General features: G+C 42.2%; 1 protein-coding gene across 2 annotated transcripts in view; it reads right to left on the bottom strand.

Moving 5' to 3' along the window:
- Positions 1–1,583: 1,583 nt before the first annotated feature.
- The window catches only part of LOC125911670 (dual specificity protein kinase pyk3), a 39,007-nt gene continuing 14,225 nt past the window's right edge, over positions 1,584–26,365 (bottom strand). For both annotated transcript variants that reach the window (XR_007454406.1, XM_049615723.1), the window contains exons 2-3: positions 15,758–15,875; positions 1,584–8,660 (exon numbers count right to left, since the gene is read on the bottom strand). Coding sequence is in view for 1 of the 2 variants with exons in the window: in XM_049615723.1 (XP_049471680.1) it covers positions 7,938–8,660; positions 15,758–15,826 (792 nt within the window). In the remaining variant the exon portion in view is untranslated. The remainder of the gene's footprint in view (positions 8,661–15,757; positions 15,876–26,365) is intronic.

Raw genomic sequence — 26,365 nt, 5'->3', positions numbered from 1 at the left:
GTGAGGGCACGTTTATCCCTTGCTGCTTTCAGAATTTTCTCTTTATCCTTGTATTTTGCCAGTTTCACTATGATATGTCGTGCAGAAGATCGATTCAAGTTACGTCTGAAGGGAGTTCTCTGTGCCTCTTGGATTTCAATGCCTTTTTCCTTCCCCAGTTCAGGGAAGTTCTCAGCTATAATTTGTTCAAGTACCCCTTCAGCACCTTTCCCTCTCTCTTCCTCCTCTGGGATACCAATTATGCGTATATTATTTTTTTTTTAGTGTATCACTTAGTTCTCTAATTTTCCCCTCATACTCCTGGATTTTTTTATCTCTCTTTCTTTCAGCTTCCTCTTTCTCCATAACTTTATCTTCTAGTTCACCTATTCTCTCCTCTGCCTCTTCAAGCCGAGCCATCGTGGATTCCATTTTGTTTTGCATTTCGTTTAAAGCGTTTTTCAACTCCTCGTGACTGTTCCTTAGTCCCTCGATCTTTGTGGCAAGAGATTCTCTGCTGTCCTGTATACTGTTTTCAAGCCCAGCGATTAATTTTATGACTAATATTCTAAATTCACTTTCTGTTATATTATTTAAATCCTTTTTGATCAGTTCATTAGCTGTTGTTATTTCCTGGAGATTCTTCTGAGGGGAATTCTTCCGTTTGGTCATTTTGGAGAGTCCCTTGCGTGGTGAGGACCTGCAGTGCACTTCCCCTGTGCTGTGGTGTATAACTGGAGTTAGTGGGCGGGGCCGCAGTCCGACCCGATGTCTGCCCCCAGCCCACTGCTGGGGCCACAGTCAGACTGGTGTGTGCCTTCTCTTCCCCTCTCCTAGGGGCGGGATTCACTGTGGGGTGGCGTGTCCCGTCTGGGCTACTTGCACACTGCCAGGCTTGTGTTGCTGGGGATCTGGCGTATTAGCTGGGGTGGGTAGGCAAGGTGCACGGGGGCTGGAGGGGCAGGCTTAGCTCGCTTCTCCTTAGGTGATCCACTCCAGGAGGAGCCCTGTGGCAGCGGGAGGGAGTCAGATCCGCTGCCGGAGGTTTGGCTCCGCAGAAGCACAGAGTTGGGTGTTTGCGCGGAGCGAGCAAGTTCCCTGGCAGGAACTGGTTCCCTTTGGGATTTTGGCTGGGGGATGGGCGGGGGAGATGGCGCTGGCGCCTTTGTTCCCCACCAAGCTGAGCTCTGCCGTCCGGGCGCTCAGCAGCTCTCCCTCCCTTTGTCCTCCAGCCTTCCCGCTTTCCGAGCAGAGCTGTTAACTTATGACCTCCCAGACGCTAAGTCGCGCTTGCTGTCGGAACACAGTCTGTCCGGCCCCTCCGCTTTTGCCAGCCAGACTCGGGGGCTCTGCTTGGCCGGCGAGCCGCCCCTCCGCCCCGGCTCCCTCCCGCCAGTCCGTGGAGCGCGCACCGCCTCGCCGCCCTTCCTACCCTCTTCCGTGGGCCTCTAGTCTGCGCTTGACTCCGGAGACTCCCTTCTGCTAATCCTCTGGTGGTTTTCTGGGTTCTTTAGGCAGGTGTAGGTGGAATCTAAGTGATCGGCAGGACGCGTTGTGAGCCCCGCGTCCTCCTACGCCGCCATCTTCCGGAACCTTCCGCAAACTGTATTCTAAACCTCTCATACCCCAAACATGCCATCTTGAAACACAAGCATAATTACATTATAGGATTGCTAAACCAAAGCACTACACTTCACTCCCTTAAAATGTTTCCTTTTAAAGGGCCAACATGCCTCCTGTCTAATCTTCCTCATACCAAATCCCACCAAGACTAGACACCCACAGCTGCTGATAGAGGAAATCCCTTTGTCGAGAAGATAAGTATCCGTGTAATGTTAAGTGACAAAAGCAGGTTACAGCTTTCCATGCAAAATGAACATCCACACCATCATTGTTTGTAAAAACAATGGGAAAAATACCAAAATGCTAAATAGCAATTATCTCTAGAGGGTGAGATTGATAGTAAGAGTTCTGTTTATAATATTTTCTGGGTTTTTTTTTCAAAGTCTCTGCATAAGCTTACGTTTATAGTGTTCATAATCAGAAAAAAAAATGCCATAAAAAGTATGTGAGAATCATTAGCTCTTGCTAACATCTTCAAAGACATTGTGAGCCCTTACAGTAGAGGCAGACAAGGGCTGAATATTTATGTGCTAACAGCTTTATGTTCATTATTTCATTTAATCTTCACAAAAGGACTATGTTATAAACATTATCCACCTTTTCAGCTGAAAGGGGAAAATCTGACATTTATGGAGGCTTAAGAAATGTACCCACAATCACATGGTTAGGAGATAGCAGAGCTGAATATTAAACTCAGGCCTGTCTGTCTTCTACAACCTCGACACTTTCTACTATTCCTCAAATGATAGAAATAGTCAAACAATAAAAGTGACATTTTACCTTCCAAGTCTCAGCCATAACTGGTGAAGAAACGGCTGTGTTTTGTGGACTGTGCCCATGCTGGAGGGAACATCGAAGCTTCTCCCCTTTGAATGCCAAGGCTGCCAACCCACTAGATACATGACTTCTCTCCATGAAGCGCAAGGAAGTTGCAGAACTTGAAGAAATGTGAGAACCGAACTCGGTAGTCAAGTAATGAGCCTTAACAAGGCAATAAGGTCACTGCCTGCAGGAGGAGACCAAGAGACAGCAGTCACCACTCCAGAATACAGGCTTCCACACAGGCCTGCCCAGCTTTCTGGTACTTTCCCAAAGTTTCCTGGAGGAAAGCAGTGTTTCTCCTCATTGCAGGGCCGGACTGGGGCCCCGAGCAAAGCGGTACCTGGCTGGAATTTGCATCAGATGGCTGAGAGGCTGGCTCTGTGGCTTGGAGCCTGGGGCTTAGTGGCCCGGTTGGTGCTTCACTCCAGTTATCTTTCTGTGAAGAAACACTCTGCATAATTTACAGAGCTTGCACTGCTAATCTCTACCAGCTGTCTCACAAATGCCTGTATTGAACTAAAGTGAGGTTTCAGGGAGCTGGAGGAAGAGCCAGAAGAATTCCTTCTGATGGGTCATCTTTGACAGCTGTGACTTTAAAATAATGAGGCTTTGGAAGCATTCTGTAAACCCATGTGTTCATCAGGGTGTCACTGACTCCAAGAGCACTCTGATGCTTTCTCTCCCTTCTCAAACCCACTCTATGACCAGAAAGAAACAGAAAAGAAAACCATCTCCTGACAGCACTAGGAATAGGGAGGGGTGGACCACTGCCCAATCAGAAATGCTTTACAGCCTTCCAGAAATTAAAAAGGGGATGGGATAGTTCTGGTCTGTAAATAGATGGATGAGGCCACAGCCCAGAATATGCTGAGAAAAGTCCGTGGAATGGGAGGTGAGCTTCCCCTCAGATGTGCACTTCTTCCATGACTTGGAGTATGCAAATTTACCACAAACTAAGTGGTTTAAAACAACACCAATTATCTTGGTTCTTTGGCAGTTCAGGAGTCTGAAATGGGTCTTACAGACCAACCAAAGGCTGTGTTCTTTCTGGAGGTTCTAGGGGAAATGTGTTTCCATGTCTTCACTACTTTCTAGGGGCTGCCCACGCTCCCTGGTCCAGGGCCAAGCACCCTGCCAATGCTCCCGCTGTCATGTCTCCATCTCTGGCTCTGTCCTTACAGCCTACCTCTCACAATAACCTTTGTGATTATTTGGGCCACCTGGATAATCTAGGATACTCTCCCCATCTCAAGATCCCTAACTTAATCATATTGCAAAGTCCCTATTGCTAGGTAAGGCAATGTATTCAGAAGTTCCAGGGATTAGAATGTGGACGTCTTTGAGGGCCATTATTCTGACTAGCACATATGGTAAGGTGATACAGAGTGGAGTAAGAAGCAGGACAAAAAATAAGGCTTTAGATACAAGATAGTTCCAAGCAGCTATACAAGTTGGTGCCACATACGGTGGTCAGAACAATTGGTAACACTTAAATGCTTGCCCTTGGAATAAAGCTGGATAAACACTCTCCAAAAAAATTTGAACAGTCTGCCAGGGAAGGTCTAATTCCCACACAAAAGAGAAAGATCAAGAAGAACACACAAAACAACTAATCCCAGAGGAAAGAGAGATGGGGGCGGGGGCAGAGATTTAAAGTTTTTAGTTAGTATCCTCACAAAGACGTTAAAAGTTTTACATTCATTAAACAAGAATAGTCTGCCGTGAAAAGGGAGCAATTCTATAAATATTCTTAGAAAAGAAGATCGTGATTTTTAGAACAAAAATACAACAGGTAGCCTAGATAAAGCTGAAAACAACTTCAGATCCTAAGGCAGAGACAAGGGTAGAAAATACAAATGAAATGGAAGATAAACACAGAAGGCCCAACCAACATCCATCTAACAACAGTTTCTGAAGGAGAAGAAAAAACAAATAACAACAATAACAACAACCAAAAACAAAAGCAGAAACAAAAAAACACCACAGGAAAAATATTAAGGAGCATAAATAACCAACAAGATAAAAAAATTTTCCTGAACTGAAGAGACAGATGATTCTTCTTTTGAGAGAGGCAGATGAGTGCTGACCACACATCCTCACAAAACTATAGATGGCCTCAATGAGTGAAAAGACTCAGAAGTCTCCACAGACATAAATTTTTTTTTTGTTTGTTTAACCAACCAACCAAACAAACAAAATGCCTCACCTACCAGGGAACGCAAATCAGTTTTCAATAGTAACATTATTTAGAAGACAATGAGTCATGATTTCAAAGCTCTGTAGAAAATTATAATATTGAATCTAAAATTCAGATCTTCAGACAAACTATCTAAGGTGACGAGGGGAAAAAAATCAATACATTTTCTGACAGGTTTCAGGAAGTTTGCTCAGGAAAGGCATCTGGCAAGTTGCATTTTTATTTTAATGTACCTGGGAGTTACTGTCACAGAATAAAGAGACGAGGAAGGGGTAGACTAGAATATAGCTGCAGCAGACACCACAGCTAGCTCACCCAATACCCATGCCAACCCCCTTTCTGTGAGTCTGTATGCTACAGAGACAAAGGTCAGAAACTCCCCTTCCCCCGTTGTCAGTAGCCAGCTGCCTTAGGAGGTAACATGGTATTTTCTGAGGCAGCTGGCTATAAACTCTCTTCTCTCTTTCGTAACATCCCAGGTGCTGAGTAGCAGGCTACCAAGCAGAGGCATTTTTTCCCAAAATTCTCATTTTGGGCTTGGGGGTTTCTCCTGGATAAAACATTCACTCCTGGCCCTGTCACATCTTCTCTGAAGAACGCAGAAGTTCTGTAAACCACATATTACCCTGACATATATCACTTTCTGCTTAAATAAACTAATGTGGATTCTGTGGCCTGACTTTGGGGATTAGGAATAAGAGTAAGGAAGGTTAGGACAAGTGGCTGTTGCCTTCATTCTAAATGCTTCTGTCTTACTTTATTTTTTGCGATGTGCATGCATTATTTTCAATAGACATTTTTTTTTAATTTTAATGTAGTAGTGGGCAAAAGAAATGAGGTCTTTTGTCTAGTTCACAGATTAGCAAGCCCAAATGAGCTGAAAACATGTGCACGGTTCTTCAATTCACCAGTAACCAAAGAAATGTAAGTCAAACTTATGCTATGCCTGTTAAACTGGCATAAATTTGGACGGAACATACCTATTACAGGTTGAGATGTGGAAAAATTCTACTTTCAGGTGGAAGTGTGAAATGTTACAGCCCCTTGAGGAACCAATCTGGAAATGCTGATTAAAATATAGATTAAAAATTTAAATATATGTACTCTTCAATTCAGCCAACTCAATCCTAGAAATCTATCCCACAGAAATAAATAAAACCGCCAGAACTTAAAAACTTTTTGTTATAATTGTTCCTCGTAGTAAACCCTAGTGTTAAAAAAGTAACCAATAGTGATTAAAAAATTGAAGAGATCAGGGTTCACCCACACTATACCTTTTAGAAAAATGGATCACCTATAACAGTTAATATAAGATATGGAGTTCCACAAAATGTGAAGTGAAAAATAACAAGCTCAAGAAAAGTGGGAAGTCACCCCAAATACAGCATATATTTTCCAATCTCTCTGCTTTTGCTCACACTGTCACACTTCTATTTAAAACACCCTTCTTCCCTGACATCAACCTCTTACCTCTGCCTAAAAAGGCTTACCCATGTTGAATATAAATTAGCCTTACCATTTTAGAAGAGCAGTACAAAAATATTCAAAATATTCACCCAACAATCTTAAACCTCTGAATTTACAATAAAGAAGTAAATGTAAATGAGGCATATACAAGAAATTATATAATTTAAAAAAAAAAAGAAAGAAAACAATCCAAATGTTCATCACTGGGGAGAACAGGGCTAGTCAAATGATTTATGATTTGTATGCTCCATAATATATTACACAGCCATTAAAAAGGATGATGGAAGTCATATCGATTTGTTAAAAACATGTGGGACTTACTGTGTAAGTGATAGAGGTCACTCACAGACAAACATGTTATGATTCAATAGCATAAAGTTAGGTGTATTTACCTGGACATATATTCATATTTATTTATAGAGAGATTAAGGATTTCCCAAAATATTTTAACAGTGGTTAAATATGAATCTTTGAACTTGTGAGATTTGAGCTCATTGTAGTTTCTTGTGCTTTTTCATTTTTACATACTATTTTAATTTTTACCCAATTATATGTTATATTTTATAAACACAATAGTTCTATTTTCTAAAAGTTCCAAGTTTTAGACTGTCAAATTATATTTAATAGACTTAATAAAATAATAACTGGCATTTATTGAGCATTTACAATACACTCATTACATGCTAAGTGCTTGTACCTATGTTAACTTACTTGTCTTCACAACAAACTTATTAGTCAAGTACACTTATTATCCAAATTTTATAGTGAGGGAAGTGAAGTATAGAAAAGTTATTTACTTTAGAAATTCAAACTGCGATATTTTTGAATTTTTCTAAACAGTTTTGAAATGACAATGAAAAAAGTTTTCCATTTATCAGCACTCACCCCATTATCTAGAAGAGTCAACTAATCAGGACCCCTTATTCAATCTCTCATTCCCTAAGCCATCTGTTTTTAGCATGAAGGTTTAACTCTTTCTGTTCTTATCAATGTGCCCTCTCCCCACTGTATTTTCTGCCACCCTTTGAAGCACAGCTATGGTGAGGCTTTCTAGCATTGGCTATACTCATTTACACGGACCAGTATCTGTGTGGTTATAAAACTATCCTTTACAAGATTTTCCTTCATGCTGTGACACCCAGAAGGCAAAAGAAACATAATAAATGACTCAAAGTTTTAATGCTTAAAGGTTTGTCACATGGGGAAAAAATGCTCAACAAACACAGCAACCCAATACCCATGCACTTCACATTTCAGAGCACGCAATGGATGAGATGTAATTACTGTGGTTAATTGGTTCCTGGTAAAATGTCACTGAGAATAAGAACTCATTAATATATCATTTCAATCACTGGAGACACCAGGTGCTCTTACTCAGGGTCTGCTCCGTGGTATCAGTACTGACATCTTTCTCAGGGTTATTGCCCTCTTCAAAGGAGAAAATATAAACACCAATGTGTATATTATGATTTGGAACGTGTTCTCTACAGTTTCTGTAAAAAGTCATGCAAATTATCCAGCCAGGTAAACTTCTACATAATTCAGGGAGATCCATGTGAGATTTCTGTCTAAAAGCCTGACCTTTACACATTAAGCAGGTGTGTGAGTTTGACAAATATAAATGCAGATGAGTAAAAAATACTATCTCTGGCTTGTCTTTATTAATGCTATTTTGGAAAAAAAATGTAATTTATCAGACTGAAAGAAAAGCTGTTACATCAAGATTGTCTCACAGGTCATGTTTCCACATCAGGGAGTTAAATAAGCCCTAGAGATTAAAATAATTCAGGAAAAAGCCCTAAATGTATTCCACCAATTTTTAACATCATCTCTTCTGCTCTCATGTACCTCAGTATCCATATAGCTCCCATATCTCTAAACACTGCATGTTGAAATGAGAATGAGAATGATGATGAAAATAATGAAGGAGAAGAAGGAAGGGGAGGAGGGTAGAAAAAGGGGAGGAGGAGCAGTGGGAAGAGGAGGAGAGGAAGAGAAAGATGATAGTGGTGCTGATGGTAATGATGATAATGGTGGTGGTAGTGATCAAGATGATAGTGATAATGGTGAAGATAATGCTGGTGATGTTGATGATGAAGTGGTGGAGATGATGCTGGTAGTGATGCTGCTGCTGCTGCTGGTGATAAAGATGATGGTGATAATGGTGATGATGCTGTGATGTTGATGATGATGATGGTGATGGTGAAGGTGATGCTGGTGGTGGTGATAGCAATGATGATGCTAGTGATAATGGTAAAAATAATGCTGATGCTGGTGATTGTGGTGGTGATGTCAATGATGATGATGATGGTGGTAGTGGTGGTGGTGATGATGATGAGATAAAGATGATGGTGATAATGGTAATGATCATGGTGATTTCGGTGATGATGACGATGGTGACAGTGGTGGAGATGCTGGTGGCGGTGGTGGTGGTGGTGGTGGTGATGATGATGCTTATGCTTATGATGGTGATGGTGGTGAAGGTGATGCTGATGGTGGTGATGTTGGCGATGCTGGTAGGGAGATGATGGGTGCCTTCTTGCATTAGCCACAAGTACGCACTTCTAGGTTCCTAACATGCATAAGGACATTAAAAAGACAGTCATTGGAACTGAAAGAGAAACTACATTTCCACATTAGACATTTCTTCATTTTACTTTCTAATTTAGTTATTATTTTTAGCAACCAATCTCCATATCACCTTCCATGAGAAATACTTCTAACATTTCCAAACTTGTGGGGGATTTTTAGCTAAATATATTCATCCTCAAAAAGGTGGGGGGAAGGATTTTCTCACCAGAAGACTGAACTTGTCTCTATGTGGAAAAGTTCCTTCCTGAAAAGCATTTGTGCTTTTCACAAAAATGAGTATTTATTAACATGGAAAATTGATTTTGAAATGTTGAATAAAAAAAATCAGCTTACAGAATAGAATGCACAACATGAAAATCACTTTGTTTGGAGATATGACATTAATACATAGTCATCTCTGGGTTGTAGAATGATAGATGATTTTATGTTCTTGCAGTTTTTTGCTTTCCTACATTTTTCCAGACTTTTTTTTTTTTTTGCAATGAGCATGCGATACTTTTGTGATGAGATAAAAATATTCTTTTAAGCCTCTGCAAAGAAAGAGGACATTTTTTCTGGCTGTAGCTGGAATACTAAAACTGTAAATGGAATGCTTATATGGAGGAAGCAATGAAACCTGAAAATACAGACCTCACTTCTCTGCTAGAGCTGAACTTACAGCAGTAAAAGGGCTCTCAGGGAGAAAAAAAGAAATAACATGAAGTGTTGAAGAGGAAACACTTGCAAGGGTCAGGGAGAGGTGTCTGAAAGAGGCAGAGTTCATTTCAGCTCAGCAAATACTTATTTATCATCTTCTCCATACCAAGCAGTGAGCTCCACAGCAAGATAGAGAATCCGAGTGTTTAGAGAACCTACAGCCCAGCAGGAGAGAGAGCAGTGGGAGCACCTGACTTCAATGCAGTGGCAAGAGTGTTCTGCATAGGTGGGCACTGGCTCCCATGAAATCCCAGAGAGACCCTAAAAACCAGCACGAGGGTAGATTTCTCAGAGATATACATATAGAAGGTGAGCAAAACTAAAAGAGAGAAAGAAGTGAGGGTGTGTTCCAGGCAAAAGTAATGCCACTAACAAAGACACATCAGTGAACTGCAAGGTGCATTTGTGGAGCAACATACAGAGGCAGGTTGGTAGTGCTAGAGTACCAAGCAAGGCAGACAAGCTTATGGTGTTGGGAACCTCCACCCTTCTATATGAGACTAGGAAGGTTAGAATTTAACTGGTAAGAATGGAAATCCATTCATGGGTTTTAAGAGGGTTCACGATGCTAAGCCTTATATTCCCAATGATGTTAAGAACCCCCTCACCCTTTTGTGTTCCTGAAATGGCTTCACAAAAATACCCATCCTCCCCATGTGACCTATGCGAAACATGCCATCCACACTTTGTCATGACTCCAATAACACCATGGGTGCCTCCTTTGTTTGCCTTTGACAAGACTGAACACAGACCTTTCCCCTTTTGCCAGGCACAGACTATATTAGTTTCCGAGGGTGGCCATAACAAAGTGCCTCAAACTAGGTGGCTTAAAACAACAGAAAATTTTTTGTTTCACAGTTCTGAAGCCTAGAAGCTTGAAATCAAGGTGTTGGTAGGGCCATGCTTTCTCAAGACTGTATGGAACCATCGTTCCATGCCTTTCTCTTAGCTTCTAGTGTTGCCATCAATTTTGTAATTACTGGCTCAAAGATGCATCACTCCAATCTCTGCCTCTGCATCATGTGGCCTTCTCCCCTATGGGTCACTATCTTCACCTCTTCTTGTAAGGACAGCAGCCATATTGGATTAAGGCTCACCCTAATGACCTCATCTTAACACAATTACATTCAGCAAAGACCCCATTTCCAAATAATATCACATTCATAAATACTGGTTTGGACCTCAACCTATCTTTTAGGGGGACACCATTTAACCTAGACCCTCCAGCTTCCCATTCTTTATCTCATAAATGATTCAAGCTCTTTGTTTCCCTGAAACTAGCTAGCCACAGGGGAAAACAAAAACAAAAACAAAACACACATTACTTAAGCAGATTACTGACTGAAGCTTTCCCCATTTAAAATACAAACCCAACTATAAATCACTCCATCTGTAATGTCCTTACCCCTCCCTATAAAACTCTAAGGCAAATCCACATTCCAAGATACCCTGAGCTTCAGATCTGGGGTGCTTTCCTATTGCAACAGGCTGAATAAAATCAATCCGCTTACTTGTTCAGTTTTTGTCTTTGACAGTGAGTAAAAGGTCATAGTCAAATCCTCTCATGTATTTTGAGCAGCAACCCGCAGGTAGGCCATGGCAGCAAGGGCTGATAGTCGATGCTTGAACTCTGCTCAGCCCTGACCCTGCCACAGGACCACACCTGCGCTCACACCTTCTTTGCTAAGAACATCAGCTGCTGACAGCTCTCAGGGACAGCTGAGGGAATTGCCTTAGCTTATTCACTGTGTACTCTAAAGACTAGACAGATGTGACAAGATAATGTATTCATGGTTTGTTTCTTCTAACTATAGGTATTTTCCTTCTCTACCCTCTAGCAAATATAAAAAGGGAGCCAGGCCCAGTGTTGCCTTCTCTCATGCGTTTTTGTGTTGCAGAGGACAGAGGCACCCAAGAGATAGCACTCCCTTCCCCTATCCCCTTTTGTGTCCAAGACCCATTGCTCGGTGAAGCGGTTAGGCTGAATGGTCCCAGAGCAATGGATGGGGCAGGGCATGTGGCAGCAGCTATATCAAAAGCACCTGGGGGGTGTTTGGGTAGCTCAGTCAGTTAGGCATCTGACTCTCGATTTTGGCTCAGGTCTTGATCTCATGGCTCATGAGTTCGAGCCCTGCATCAGGCTCTGTGTTGAAGTGCTGAGCCTGCTTGGGATTCTCTCTCTCCCTCTTTCTCTGCTCCTCCCCTGCTTGTGCTCTCTCTCTTTCTCTCAAAATAAATTTTAAAAAAAATTTTTTTTTTTAAAAAGCATCTGGTATTTCTTTCCGAAAGAGCCTGGAAACAAGACAAGTTTTTCAGCCCCTTAAGGAGAGGTAACCAGAGTACCAGAGCTGGCTCAGGGATGCTGGGGAGACAGAATATTAAGAAAGGTGGCCGAGGGGTGCCTGAGTGGCTCAGTTGGTTGAGCGTCTGACTTTGGCTCAGGTCATGATCTCGCGGTCCGTGAGTTCGAGCCCCGCATGGGGCTCTGTGCTGACAGCTCAGAGCCTGGAACCTGTTTCAGATTCTGTGTCTCCCTCTCTCTCTGACCCTCCCCCGTTCATGCTCTGTCTCTCTCTGTCTCAAAAATAAATAAACGTTAAAAAAAAAAACTTAAAAAAAAAAAAAGTGGCCGTGGGAACAGTAGCCAAAGACAGCATGCCACTGCTTGACAGGGAAGTAGTGTAGCCACCCACCTTCCAATAAACCTTGTAAATTTGAGCAGTGAGAACCACAGCCATCACAATGATGGGCTGTAGACCAGAGGGCTTTCTGCCATCCCCACTGCCCTGATCCTTGTTTGCCTGAGTGGAAATGGGGCAAACCTTCCAAACAGGATAGAGATCTAATTTCTCACCCTCTAGAGAGTTAAAGCTCACAGTCAGAATAAATTTGATTTATAAAAACAAGGTATTTCTCACCACCCCCCTCCAAGAGTGTGGACTAAAATTTTCACTGCTGTAGAGGCAATGTAATCCAGCCAGACGGCAGTATAAATAAGACAGCTGCCTTTCAGCAGCTGTTTCTCTCCAAACTGCAGCTCAGCGATCATAATTAAAACCCTCTGGAAATCCACTCTCCAGGGAACTGTGGTGGGTCACCTCTCCCAATGCCCTACCAACAAAAAAACGCTGCCTCTCTCCTCTTTGTTCCACATTTGTCTTGTAAACAAGAAATTAAACTTCCATGTCTCAACCAAGTTGACTTGGGTAACATAAGTGCAGGTTCAGTGGGTCTTTCCTGCCCCTGTGGGAAGTGGGGGAAAAGACGTGGGGTGTCCCTCCTCCCGGGAATCCCCCTCAGTTTCCAAACAGGTAAATGAGAATATGAGAAGATAGACTCTCTGACCTACGTGGCAACAGGAAACCAACTGCTGGAGACGCTCAGGAAAGAAGAAGAGGTGGTATTGTGGAGAAGGAGCCCTTCCCAGGAAACGTACTTGGGAAATGGGATGGTCCCCTTTTTTATTTGCTTTAACCTCTTCTGCTGTCGATCCTCTCAAAGATGTTGAAGTCCTATCTCAGGCCTTCCACAGTCGGAGTCACCAAGACCCCCAACACTCCACCCCCACCCCACCCATGGCATCCACTTGGCCCCTCTGCCTTCCTGAATTGCCCTTCCTGGTGCTCCCATATTTCTGGAATCAGTTTGCTGGTCCCTGTGGGGGCCCAGGGGCAGATGCCCTTCAATAGAATTGTGTGTTCTCTCCCTTCCTGCCCCCACCCTGGCAGCATCTTAGGACAACAACTCCCAGGGCTACTCAGTACTGTCAGTTACAAGAAGAGCCTCATCTGGACAATTTAGACTTACCTTTAAGGACAGAGGAAGTCCTGCCCATGAAATATAAAGGTTTTCCCCTTCTCCCAGTCAGAACTAACCACAGAGAAACAGCTTCACTCCTCTTCTCCACTGTCCATCTCCCTGTACCTGGTCTCTCTTGCTTCTTAAGAGCTGAGGTCTGGGCAAAGCCATGAGGGAAGGGGGTCCTCTTACAAAACTCATGCTGTCCCCCTTTAACCAGCAACAGCCTTGATGCAACAGCCTTGATGGGACAGGTGTCCCACACTGGGGCTATGTGAGGGCTACGTGAGGGCACCTCCATATGACAACTCTTTGGTGAGCACTTAAGACAGTGGGAGTTGTTGGGCTCTGTGCTGACAGCTCAGAGCCTGGAGCCTGCTTCAGATTCTGTGTCTCCCTCTCTCTCTCTCTCTGTCTCTCTGTCTCTCTGTCTCTCTCTCTCTCTGTCTCTCTGTGTCTGTCTCTCTCTCTAAAATAAACATTTAAAAAAAGGTGGTGGGAGTAATCAGGTCATGTTGTTTTCAGCTTTGAGGCTTCAGTAGAAAACCTGAAATCACAGGAAAAATTTTGTATGTGATCCGGCTACATATTTGACTCCTCCCAATCCTTCAAAATCCCAAACCAGCTCCTGACCTCTCCAAGACACTTTCTGCCCTGACAACTCTGGCCCTCACTGAGATCTCCTTTTCTGGAATATCCAATGCACTTAATGTCAGAACAACACATTCTGATGAGTAGATATATTCTGTCTCATGTTGGTCTCCTGTTGTTTCTCCATGTTGTTCCCAATAGCACGGCAGACTTTTTGAAGGCAGAAACTGTGCTTTATACTTATTTTGTATCCCCTATGGCTTTTACCTCTTTGCTGCCAACATAAAGGTGCTCGATGCATATTTGAAGTGAGTTGAATTGAATTTTCAATCAGACACACACTGGAGAGAGAGCCTCGATGTGGCTAGGGGTGCAGTGCAGCAGCACAGAAGAGAGGTTGCACACAAAGTTTCTTTCGAAATTTGGGTATTGTAAGATTGAAGAAGGGCTTTTTAAAGGTAACATGTGCTGTCATTGCTGGCAGCTGGGTAATGTTCATACATCTCTGGGAATAACGACATGGGCTTAAGATCCAGTGCAGCGGATCCATTTGCACAGGCAGCCGCTAGCATGAGCACCGTGAGAGGGGATGATGGAGGGAGTGAGGAGATGACTGCCTTTCTCACTTCTGCTCAAACCTTCCCACCCAGGTTTGGTGACTAGACCTGAGTGGCAGACACCCAGATGTGGCAGGAAATCCCAGTGGGACCAGGTGCCATGGGTCAGAGAGGCATGTCCCCCTCCTCTCCTCTCTCACATGCACACACATGGAGGCATGCACATCCCCACAGAGCATCAGTAGGGACTTACCTGCCAAATGCAAGTAACCAATAGGGGCTGAGCTAGTTCCTCTCTTTCCTTACCTTCACACCCCTTCTCCACTGGAAGGGAGTGTCTTCCGGAAAGACTATAATACTGCTCAATCCCCTCCAAGTGCTCTTTTATCCTTCTAACTTCAACATGTCTACCTTGGATTACTGAAAGAAGACCCCAAGGTCTCAGACCCCACCAGCTAATGAATTCAGAAATACTTTCCAGTTAAGATGACTGGCACGACATCACTGGAGTCTCAGAGACTAGAGCAGGAGATGGAAAGCCACGGCATTCCCTTCCTTTCCTGTAGACCTATGGAAACTTTAAGGAGTGTGCAATCTTTGCTCCCAAAGCTGGTGGACTTAGGGTTCCTCAGCCCTGCGAGCATCTTATCACTTCCCTTGAATCTGGAATATGGGACCAAGGCTCTTATCTGCATTTCCTCTGCTCATCTGCACTTCCATCCCTGCCAGATGACAACAGCCATGCTTTCCTGGACTTACTGGAGCAGGAGGTCCTCCTACCACAGCCAGCCAGGCTTCTCCCCCTCACCCTGCTCCCAAACTTCTCCAGCTCAAAAATTACCTTGGGGTGATAATAATATAAGACAAAATTGAAATTAATTTACTAGAGGTTGTGGGTCATTTAGATTCAACTAGTCATTTTTAGGTAGTACTCAAAACAGGTAGGGCCAAAAAGAAGGCACTGAGAACTTTCTTTACTACCCTTTGAGTCAGGTTAGCCTGGTCCAGTCCTACAAAGAAGGGCTCGAAAAGCTGGCAGCAGAGATAGTTGGGGCATATGAGTTGTATCTCTGCTTGGTCCTGTGGCTGATGGCAGTGTATTCCCAATGTAATGATTTTTTTTTTTTTATGTGACAAGGAGCTGGAGAAAAGGATGCTGAGCAAAGGAGTCCATATATTCCCCATAACTCGAATTACTACAATGAATTGCCACATTACTCACCTTTGCACTGGACATTAATCACAAAAACAAAAAACTGCCGAGCCAGGGAGTTACAGAGGATGTGCTATTTCAGCCCTCACCCTGTGCCAAATGCACACAGTAGTGATGAAGTTCGTGGAGCTCCCCCTGCCCATCTGCTGCTAAACCATTAACATCGAGGCTGGAGAGGCAAAGTCTCAGCAGGGACTGAGACAGAGCTGGGCTCCTCCTCACCTGAGAGGCCATCTGCCTGCAGAGGGCAATCCAGATCCTCCTCTGGCCCTTGTGCTTGCCATTCAACATGTCTCTATAGGCTCATGTCTGATTTTGCCAAACTCTGGAGAAGGAGAACCTGAAATATTAAAAACAGCCATACTGTTTAATATTATATATATGTGAGGAAAAAAGAAACAAAAATTATTTATTTTATGCCACAGAAAGAGGTAAATTATTAAGGTGAAAATGGAAACGACCAGGAGATAGATAAATATGATCTCATTTGTCTATGTATATGTTTTAACAAAATACACAATATTTTCCATCAGCTTGTGGAGACAATCTCAAAGGTGACTCTAAGTAGGCTTACAGAAGTAATGTGTCTAGAACAATTGAGTTTGGGGCTAGGATATTCCTTTAACATGACTTCTGGAATTGCTTCCCCTCCCCCAGGTGGGCATCAGGTCCAGGGTCCTGCATAAAGCAGGGAAACAGGGTCGCCTGGGTGGCTCCGTCAGTTAACCATCCATCTGTTGATTTTGGCTCAGGTCATGATCTCATGGTTCATGGGTTCAAGCCCTGCATTGAACTCTGTGCTGGCAGTGCAGAGACTACTTGAGATTCTCTCTCTCTCTCTCTCTCTCTCTCTGCCCCTCCCCCACTCATGCTCGCTTTCTAAGTAAGTATTTAAAAAAAATAATAAAGCAGGGAAACAGGGGTAGGGGGCAAGGTTAGGAAGGTGGTCATCAGTCACCTGTCTACACTGGCTCCACAAGCCACCAGTGCTCTCCCTGTCATGGTCTCTTCAGCTCCAGTGTACTGTTATCTTGTGGGCAAGGGAAGTTTGCCCTGGATCCCTGCCCTGTGCTCCTGACACACCCTGCAGTCATTTTCTCTGGGTCTTTCCAAGCCCCTACTTCTCTGCTAGGGAACAGGGCTTGATTTCCCAGTGTTCTGGCACAAATAGTCCTCTGCTCTTCCTCCTTCACATCCTTCTTGATCCTAAAGAAAATCTTTCCCCCAGATAATATAAACTATCATATAAAGAAAGTACAAAGTAAAAAAAAAAAAATGTTAAGAATATTCCATTCCTACCCCCAATTAAAGGCAGACAATAGCATTTTGCTTTTCCTGAACCTAGATTGTCTTCAAAAACTAGTAAAATATAATAGACTTATCAAAAAAACTTTGACTTTTAATAGATGTCCAAATAACTTGTTCGTGTTTGAAAATAAATACTTACACAGAGTAAAGTGTATTTTATATCAAACAAGTTTGAAGAGCCATGTACTATAGCATTCTGTAAAATAAGCAAGACAAAAAGCTGGTCTTGTTTTGTTTATTTTTTTAAAAAACAAATACCTTTACATATATTAAGTATAATGAAAAATATGGTGCTATCAAGAAGAGAGCACTGAAACAGGCAGTAAATAATCTGAGTTCTGTTCCAGAATGGTCCACGTAGTTACTGTGCGAACTTGAGAAAATCACTTAGGCTCTCCTAGTACCACTTTCTTTATCTTTAAAATGGGTATCACTGGGGGGAGTGCCTCGGTGGCTCAGTTGGTTAGCATCTGACTTCAGCTCAGGTCATGCTCTCCTAGTTCACAAGTTCAAGCCCTGCACCGGGCTCTGTGCTGACAGCTCAGAGCCTGGAGCCTGTTTCAGATTCTCTGTCTCTCTCTGTCTCTCTCTGTCTCTCTCTCTCAAAAATTAACATTTTTTTTAAGTGCTTATCATTGTGGGGTGCCTGGGTGGCTCAGTTGGCTAAGCATCTGACTTCCACTCAGGTCATGATCTCATGGTTTGTGAATTCAAGCCGTGTGTTGGGCTCTGTGCTGATAGCTCGGAGCCTGGAGCCTGCTTCGGATTCTGTGTCTCCTTCTCTCTCTGCCCCTTCCCTGTTCATTCTATTTCTCTTTCTCTCTCTCTCTCAAAAATAAATAAACATCAAAAAAAATTTTTTAATGGGTAGCATTGTTGAGAAATACAATTCCTCGGAAATAGATCAAATGAAGCCCCAGCCATCAGAGCATTCTGGGTGTTTCCCCAAAGTCGACACTGGCTCTTGGCAAGTCAGGGAGACTCACCCATGCTCTCTCACTTACTCCTTTTCACAGTCATTTCCACACATCAACTGAAGCTTCCGTCTCAGAATCTTGCACCTTATTGCCTCCACTTCTCCCCTCTAACAGAGGAAAACAATTTGGAAAACCTTCAGAGAAAGACATTCGCGACTTTAATGTGCTAATCCTTGCAGAAAAGTTAAGATTTTTAAAAACAAACATCCTCGAGAGAAGACAATGCTGAACCCAGGGACTGGGATCAAAAACTCCACGGCGCCTGACTATAGGGCTTTAAATTTGAACACAGCGATCTTCCTGGCATGGCTCAAATCATCCAAGTAGGTGGCTTAAATGTGAAATCATATGGAGCCCAGATTTTTTTTTCCTCACCAAAAAATCTCAGCTTCCAATTGAAGAGTAATTGAACAGAGTGACATCAGGCTTTGTCTCCCAACAAATGCAGCTATAGCAGCCAGCCTAACAGATGTGATTTACCAGCCTGTTTGACCAAAGCCATTATCATGGAAGATATTACTTACACGAAATACATTCTCTCTTAAAACAATAATCAGTATTAGACTCCTGTCACCTTCCCATTCAAACTGTGTAATACGCTGAGATGTGCTGGCTGATGAAATAAACGTAAAGGGGAAAGTCTTTGGAGCTTGTTTTAGTCCTGCCTTGCATGAGTAAGCTACAGAAGCCAGTAAGAGAGAAGGAAGGTATGGTCACTGGGAAGGTCATGAGGCAGGTCAGGGTTCACTTCCCTTTTTTTTCCCTGCCACCTCCACCCCTAGAATGTGTCCGTCTGTCTGTGTGGTTACTGGCATAATAACTCACCAGTTATGCCACAAGGGAAGTCTTTGCAGTTGAGAAAGGCTTGCAGTTGAGACGTTCCATCTGAGTCATTTGAAAGACCAACACTAATCACAGAGATGCTCGTCCCCATCATTGACCTCTGGGGCAGTGGGCAGAAGCTTCCAGTGTTGACCTCTTGGAACAATTTGGTAGTAGAGCCAGAGAGGATGGAAGGTACAGAGAAAACCTTTTCTCAGAAGGAGAATTGACTTTGGGGAAACACCCAGAACGCTTTGATGGCTGGGACTTCATTTGATCTATTCCCAAGGAATTTTATTTCTCAACAATGATACCAATTTTAAAGATAAAGAAACTGGTGCTCAGAGAGCCCAGTTCACAAATTCACACAGTTTCATCCTCTCTGGCTCTACTAGGAAGGCAGGAGTCCAAGGGACTCCCAAAAGCCCATCCAAGGCCCTTCCTCTGAGTGTCTGTACCTCTGTATCCCTAGTGAGATAATGTTACCTATTCACTCTGGACACCTGCCCCTGACAGGGAGTGGGACTTAATGCAGGGTCCTACCCACTGTGGAGGAAAAAGGTCCTTGGAGCCGGAAGACTGAGCTGCGTACAAATGTCAAGTACCCTATTTTCTGGCCTGTGACCCTCGACAAGTTCCATAATTTCTTAGACCCTCTTGTGTGACTGTCCCTTGTGAAACGGAAGTAACATTGTATGAGGGTTAAAGTGCCAGACTAATGGTTAAGTGATTACCAAATTCACCCAACAAATATGTATTGACTGATAATTGCAGTTGGCACCTGGCATTCTGCATTTCTATGCTATCTTTATTTGCCAAAATAGTGGTATTTTGTTGGTATAAAACCATAAACTTTAATTTTTTAAGTTAAAAAAAACTTTAACCTGAAATATATCTGAAAAGTGATATAAGGCATTAAAGTCTTAATTTGAATAATCCAGAAAGCATTTTTCTCTCCCTCAGTAAGTGGAAGAAAATGACAATAAACAAAGCAAAGATTCTATTGCAAGAGTCCCACTCTGGATCAAAGACTTTCTGTGTAAATGAAATATGCACATGGAGGTGTTAAAATTAATACAGGTACCTCTGTGGTGGAAGCTCTATCTGTACACAATGAAATAAAGAAAATAAGAACAAATCAGTGTATTCTTCTTTGAAACAAAACCTTCAGCTTGGTAGGAATTCAAAGATTGCATTTCCTGAACAGGAACAGTTCAAAAAGACCCTAACATGTTTAAAAAGAACTCAACATGTTGAAGACGAAGCAGTCAGAAGAAAATATTTGGGGTTAACTTATGACCATCTCCTCTGTACCCATCTAATAGGATCTCAAAAAAGCCGGTTTCATCAGCTGCAAAATTTTGTGCAAAACTCACTTGTCAATGACTCAAAGATGACAAAATTATTACACACTGTTATTTTCTTTTCCATTATGGATATTACCTAGCATTGGCACAATTAGGCATCTTAAGAGATCTTAACATTTTAAGAGATCTTTTGGTGAAGTTTATTTTAAAAAAATAGTCATTCTAGGACACCAGGATTACCAATGAAGAGAGAAAAGGAAAGAGAAAATGCTGAATCACCTTGGCAATCAGAACTAGAGATGATCATCTGGTGGGTGGTTTTCAAACATTTGGATTTGGATTTGAATTTATTTCTTCCCTCAGGAGAGTGACTCGGGATATATAACGAAATGTTTGGGTAGTTTAAGGAGAAAGCAGCAGAGAGGAATGTAGATGATCTGGTGAGGAGCATGAAGCAGGGACAGGAGGAAATCAGAGTCATGACAAAAGGAATCTTTAAATTAGTCTTACTAAAGCTGTTGATTATTTTTCCTGGTTTGTAACAAATGCAACTAAAAAAACAACCAAACAAACGAAAAGCAGCAACAATATTAACAAAGGGCATGCAACATCAAACCAGATGGGCTTCAGCCCATTCCTAACCCTGCAGGAAGGGGTCCCACTTTCCCCCACGAAATACTTGTAAAACAGCAAAGAAACAGAAGAACTAATTATAGGAAGATTTGTCAGAATTAAAGAAAAATATAAAGAATTTTAAACACATATCTATTTCTTTCCAGCAGTGACAGTAACATCAATGAGATCTGTGAGTGCTTCCCAGATCATTTGCCAAATAAAGATGGAGAATTTGCTTTTGTTACTAAAAAAGAGTGATTTTAAATTAACCTATTATAGTGGAGATTTAAGTATTTCTACAACACTTATTTTCTTTAACACTTTAAACATTAATCTTTTTAAAACTTGCAATTCTAGAGTAGTCATTACCTTAGACACTTGTTATTTTGTAGGAAGAAATTTAAACACCTCAAAATATCATCAACTCTAAATTTGATCATATCTAAATTCATGGGACTCAATACCAGAAATCTTTTTTAATAAATGTAATTCCAAAACACTTTACTGATATCGTGGGATTACAGTTGTTCTTACACCCCACCACTACAAGGAGATATATTGCAATTCAAACCTCTATAAGCAAAAGTTTCTTTTATCATTCATTCAGTAAGCAAATATCTATTGAGTGCCTACTATGTGACAGGGCCTTCTTGGGGTTTACATTTTACCTGGAGAAAGAGACAATAACAAGTCAGGGATTAAATATAAAGCACGTGTATCAAATGATAGTAAATTCAAATTCAAATTCTTTCCTCAAATGAAGGAAAGAAATGGTGTAAGTTTCTTGTTTTTAATAGGATGATCATGGGAAGGAAGACATCATTCACAAAGTGACATTTAAGCAGAGGTCTAAAGGAGATGAATGAGCAAGACATGAAAAACATCTAGTGAAATTGCATTTCTGCAAGTGCAAAGGCCCTGAGACAGAGTGGGCTGGATTTGTTTCAGGAAGCCAGTGTGCCTGGGAAAGAGTGCAGTGGACATAGACAAGCACTACCCAAAGGGTCAGCAGACAGCCTCAAGCTGTGTCTAGGCTGCAGAGAGCCACCTTCCACCAGGTCCCACCCTTCTCAGAACAGCATTCAGCTGATGAGGCAGGAATAGAGGTGCGGTCTTTGAGGCCTTACAAGGGGCGACTGTGGCAGGTCACATGTGCCTCCAAGTTCCTTGTAGGCAGTCTGGAGTCTTACCAGGCTGCTTCACTTTGACTTATTTCTCTTTGGCCCATCCTGCTTCATCCCACTTCTGTCCATGGGTGTTAAGTCCTCATAAATATGAAGCCCCACCAATCCTGTCTCCAGTGTCTTCTGGAAAACTCAGCTTGCCACAAGAGTGAGCCAGGAAGAGGATAGTTGGATGGAAGGTCAGAAAGCTATCTGGGACCTCGACTGTGGCTTTTACTACAATAAGAGCTCTGGAAATTTTGTAGCAGTGAGATAGCTTGCTTTGTCATTAATAGAATGGAGAAGGGTGAGGGCAAAAGCAGGATGGAGAGAGCACAATCCAGGTGACAGATGAAGGTTTGTACCAGGGAGTAGTGATGTGGAGGGGGCTTGGGAGAAGTGGTAGGACTCTGGATATGTTTTGAAGAAAGAGCCTTCAGAACTTACCGCTGAATTGGATGTGGGTGAAAGGAAAAAGAAAAGTTATGGATGACTCCTCTGTTTTGGACTGAGTGACTGGAGGAAAAGAGTTGCATGTTTGCAGAGAAGATCAGAAGTTCAGTTTCAGACTTGTGGCACTAGACACTTTGTAGACATCCAAGGCAAGATGCCAAGGAGACGGTGGAATTTGAGAGTCTGGACTTCTACAAGAAGCCCAAAATAGAGATATAAATTTAGGATCATCAGCATATGAATATGAAAGCCATGAATTGGAGAGAGAGTGAATGTAAATGAGAAGAAAAGACATCCAAGGACCAAACCCTGGACTTTCACTACATTTCCATCCAACATTGACAGATCAACCAAATGCCCAAAGCACATGAGCAAACATGTGAACTAGGAAAGGTAAAGAGGAAACACACCAAGACAAAAGGGATTGCAGGTCCTCATCCTGTTTACTAAACAAGGAAATTCAGGTTCACAGGTGATACAACTCTACCTGATGCTGGGAAGCAAAGAGCAGCATATGAAGCAACACACCTCTGACTATGGAGCCAAGGCATTTTCCTTAAAACAGCCTGCCCAGAATGGGTCCCCTAATCTTCATTAACGCAACCTTTATCAATCAAGTCAAAGCTTAATTTTTCTTGTCACTAGTAAAACTCAAGTTGTAGATCACCTAGAATTATGACTTTTACTATTAATGAGCAAGTAGAAAGTGTGAAGAAAGTATGAAGAAAAGTAACCACAGAGCTCTAAAAATCTATTCTCGGAACACCTGGATGGCTCAGTCGGTTAAGCGACCGACTTCAACTCAAGTCATGATCTCATGGTTCGTGGATTTGAGCATAGCTCGGGCTCTGTGCTGACAGTTGGGAGCCTGAAGCCTGCTTTGGATTCTGTGTCTGCCTCTCTCTCTGCCTCTCCCTCCTCTCTCTCTCTCTCTCTCTCAAAAATAAATAATAAAGCATTTAAAAAATAAAAACCTATTCTCATTGAAAGAGAATCGTGTGAATCATAATGCACATACAAGTTTTTTAATGTTTATTTTGAGAGACAGAGAGAGAGCATGAATCCATGTAAGTTTTTAATAGAAATCTTTCTCTTTCTATACCTACATTGGAAGGACAGGCAGATGCAAAAAAAAAAAAAAAATAGTAAGCTTCTTTAGTTGAGTGCTTCTCAAACTTACTGTGCAACTGAATTACATAGAATCTTGTTAAACTGCAGATTGATTCAATAGGATCTGGAGTAGGGTCTAAATTTCCGCATTTTTAACAAGTTCCCAGGTGTGCTGCTGCAGCCTCTGGTCCACAAACCACACCTCCAGGAGCAATGCTTCAGTTAACATTATCTGATAAGAGGGTAAATTGACCATGTGGTAGAGGAAAAACCCCTGCAGACACCAGCTCATCAGGAGATCTTACATATTGGTTCACATTCACAGAGAGTGAAGATTTTGATTATAAGCAGAAAGATTCCAAGTGAATAATACCTGTACAAACCTGAGAAAACCAGAGTGAGAAATCATAAAATTTTACAGAAGAAAAGATCAAGCAATGATTGGAAACAATAAGTCATTCTGTTAAAATTGTACCAAATTATGCAGAGATCTTCTATATTTCTTTAAATTTTACAATCTAATTTAATCTATACGTTCTATTTAAAATACATTCTGTTTATAAAGGTAATGTTTATACGAATGTTTTCATAGTGTACTTCAGTATTTGGGGTTATTTTTAGAAGAATAATTGGGTGGGGATGCTTTTCCTATTTTCTTTGCTTCAGTAGTCTCAACAGTTCTCAATCCTGACTGCACATCATACTCTGGAGAGCATTAAAATCGCTGATTCCCAGGCAGGTCCCACCCCTAGGAAATACGGTTTCCTAACTCTGAGGATGGGCTGTGGGCATCCATGAATTTTAAAGTTCCACAGGTGATTGTAATGTGCAGCCCGAGTGAGAACTGTTGAATTTAACCAAACCCAAAAGAACTTGTGGGCTTCTTAAGACTATAACCCAGGAAACGCCACACACACGGTGGCAGAGTATCAGCAGGAAACAACTTCTGGAGACTAACCTTGCACACCTGAACTTACAAAGTTATAGCAAACATCATAAAGGATTAAGCAAATCCTTTGATCTCAAAAACTTCTGAAAATCTAGTCACTTCTCTTTCCTCTTTCCATTTTTCCAAATCAAAGGCTTCAGACAGATTATCTTTAAGCAGGTTTCAAAAGACTCCCACTGAAATTGAAATGTTGGTAGTTTCCAGCAGATATCAGAATGAAACTGATATGAAGAACTATTCCTGAAGTGTCAGAATTACCTATTGATCCTATGATGCTTCAAATTATACAGGACAAGGAAAAGATAAGGAAGGAAGGAAGGAAGGAAGGAAGGAAGGAAGGAAGGAAGGAGTAAGCTCCTTTAAGAGAACATTTCATTTTTTTCCTGTTGAGCTGATTTTAAGCAGAAATCATTCAAAAGAGTAATTTTTATGAGCGCCAATTTCTAAGTCTAAGTCTAAAAGTGAAAGGGCAAATTAAAAAATAAACTTTATACCTCACAGTCCGTATGGAACAGTGCCATAAAGATAGGACACTGGGAGTGCCCTGTACAGGTGAGTTTGCTCAGTTTGTTGAGAGACAGAGGGAAGATCAAGGTGAATTAATAACATCTCCATATAAGTCAGTTCACTTCCCTCTATTCTCCAACTATTGACAGCACCCTTAAGTCCAACCAGCATTTTAGAAAAGGTATTCTCTTGAGCAATAGAGAAATGTAGTGAGTATCAGTAAATGGCTCATGGCAGATCTATCCCACTAACTGGAAAAATCAATCACCCTTACATATGAGCAATGGCACAGTTCCACCACAGTACCTTTGGTCCTTCTATCTGTTAACCAGGAAAACAAGAATTTGCCTTTTTATAATGGAAAATCCAGTAAGAATTTCACATGTAGGTAGGCTGCTTCTTCTTTCTCTTTGATTTTGCTTGGGTTTCCACAGGCAATCAAAGTGTGATATGAAGAGGACATCTGAGAACCATCCTGAGAGTTTACTCTTGGTTTCCCAAACAAGGAGCCACTGTGGTCCAGGGACTCCCCCTATCCCAGTGTGAGGACCTGCACTGAGATTCACTTTCCACAATAGTGCCCTAGCCCTGAGAATACCTGATCATTGGCAGCTAGCTTTCTAGAATACCTCCTATAAGAAAAGCTGACACCTCGTTCCAGACTAACCAGCACCAAAGTAGACTATTTTTCCCTCCACGGACAAAGTGACTATCCCAGTTAAGCTATGGAAAGGGGTCACAACAGGGGGGCATGTTTCTTTCCTGGAACACAAACTCACCATGAGCCCAGCAAGCCTCTCTATGAATGAAAGAAGTATTAGTGTACCCTGTCTTCCCCTGCCAGCCCTGTAGTTTATCTCTGCCAGGCTTTCTAATATATCCATAGTTAGCTGGTAGATCTACAGTGGCCTCACCCATGTGTCTGAATGTTAGCTGGCTTTTGACTGGGGTGCACCTCAGTTCTCTTCCACACAACCTCTCATTCTCCACTAAGCAGTATATTATTTTGCTAGGGCTGTCATAACAAAATACCACAGACTGGGGGCTTAAGCAATAGACATCTATTTCCTCCCAATTCTGCAGGCTAAAACTCTGAGCTCAAGGTGTCAGCCGCTTTTCTGTCTTCTGAGGACCTCCCTCCTTGGCTAACAGATGGCCATGTTCTCCTGTGCCTTCACGTGGTCTCCTGTGTATGTGTATCTGTGTCCTAACCTCTTCTTATGAGGACACTAGTCATACTGGATTAGAGCCTACCCTAGCGGCCTCATTTAACCTTAATTACTACTTTAAAGACTCTGTTTCCAAATATAGTCACATTCTGAGGTATTGGAGGTTATTCAACATATGAATTTGGGTGGGGGGACACAATTCATCCCATAACAGCTTACATGTGTTCATTCATATAGTGGTCACATGGTTCCAAGCACATCAAGAGAAAAAGTCCCAGTATACAAGCACTTTTTAAGCCTTTGCTTGTGTTGCGTTGCTTGAGTTCCATTAGCCAAAGTCAGTCTCAAGGCCAGAGTCAGTATAGAGTCAGTGTGGCACTATCAAAGGACTGGGATAGAAGGAGGGGAATAATCTGTAGGCATTTTTGCAGTCTACCACATGTTGTGATA

This window comes from Panthera uncia (genome assembly GCF_023721935.1).
Source record: "Panthera uncia isolate 11264 chromosome C1 unlocalized genomic scaffold, Puncia_PCG_1.0 HiC_scaffold_3, whole genome shotgun sequence".
NCBI classification, from domain to species: domain Eukaryota; kingdom Metazoa; phylum Chordata; class Mammalia; order Carnivora; family Felidae; genus Panthera; species Panthera uncia.
This window is presented reverse-complemented; position numbering and strand designations above follow the sequence as displayed.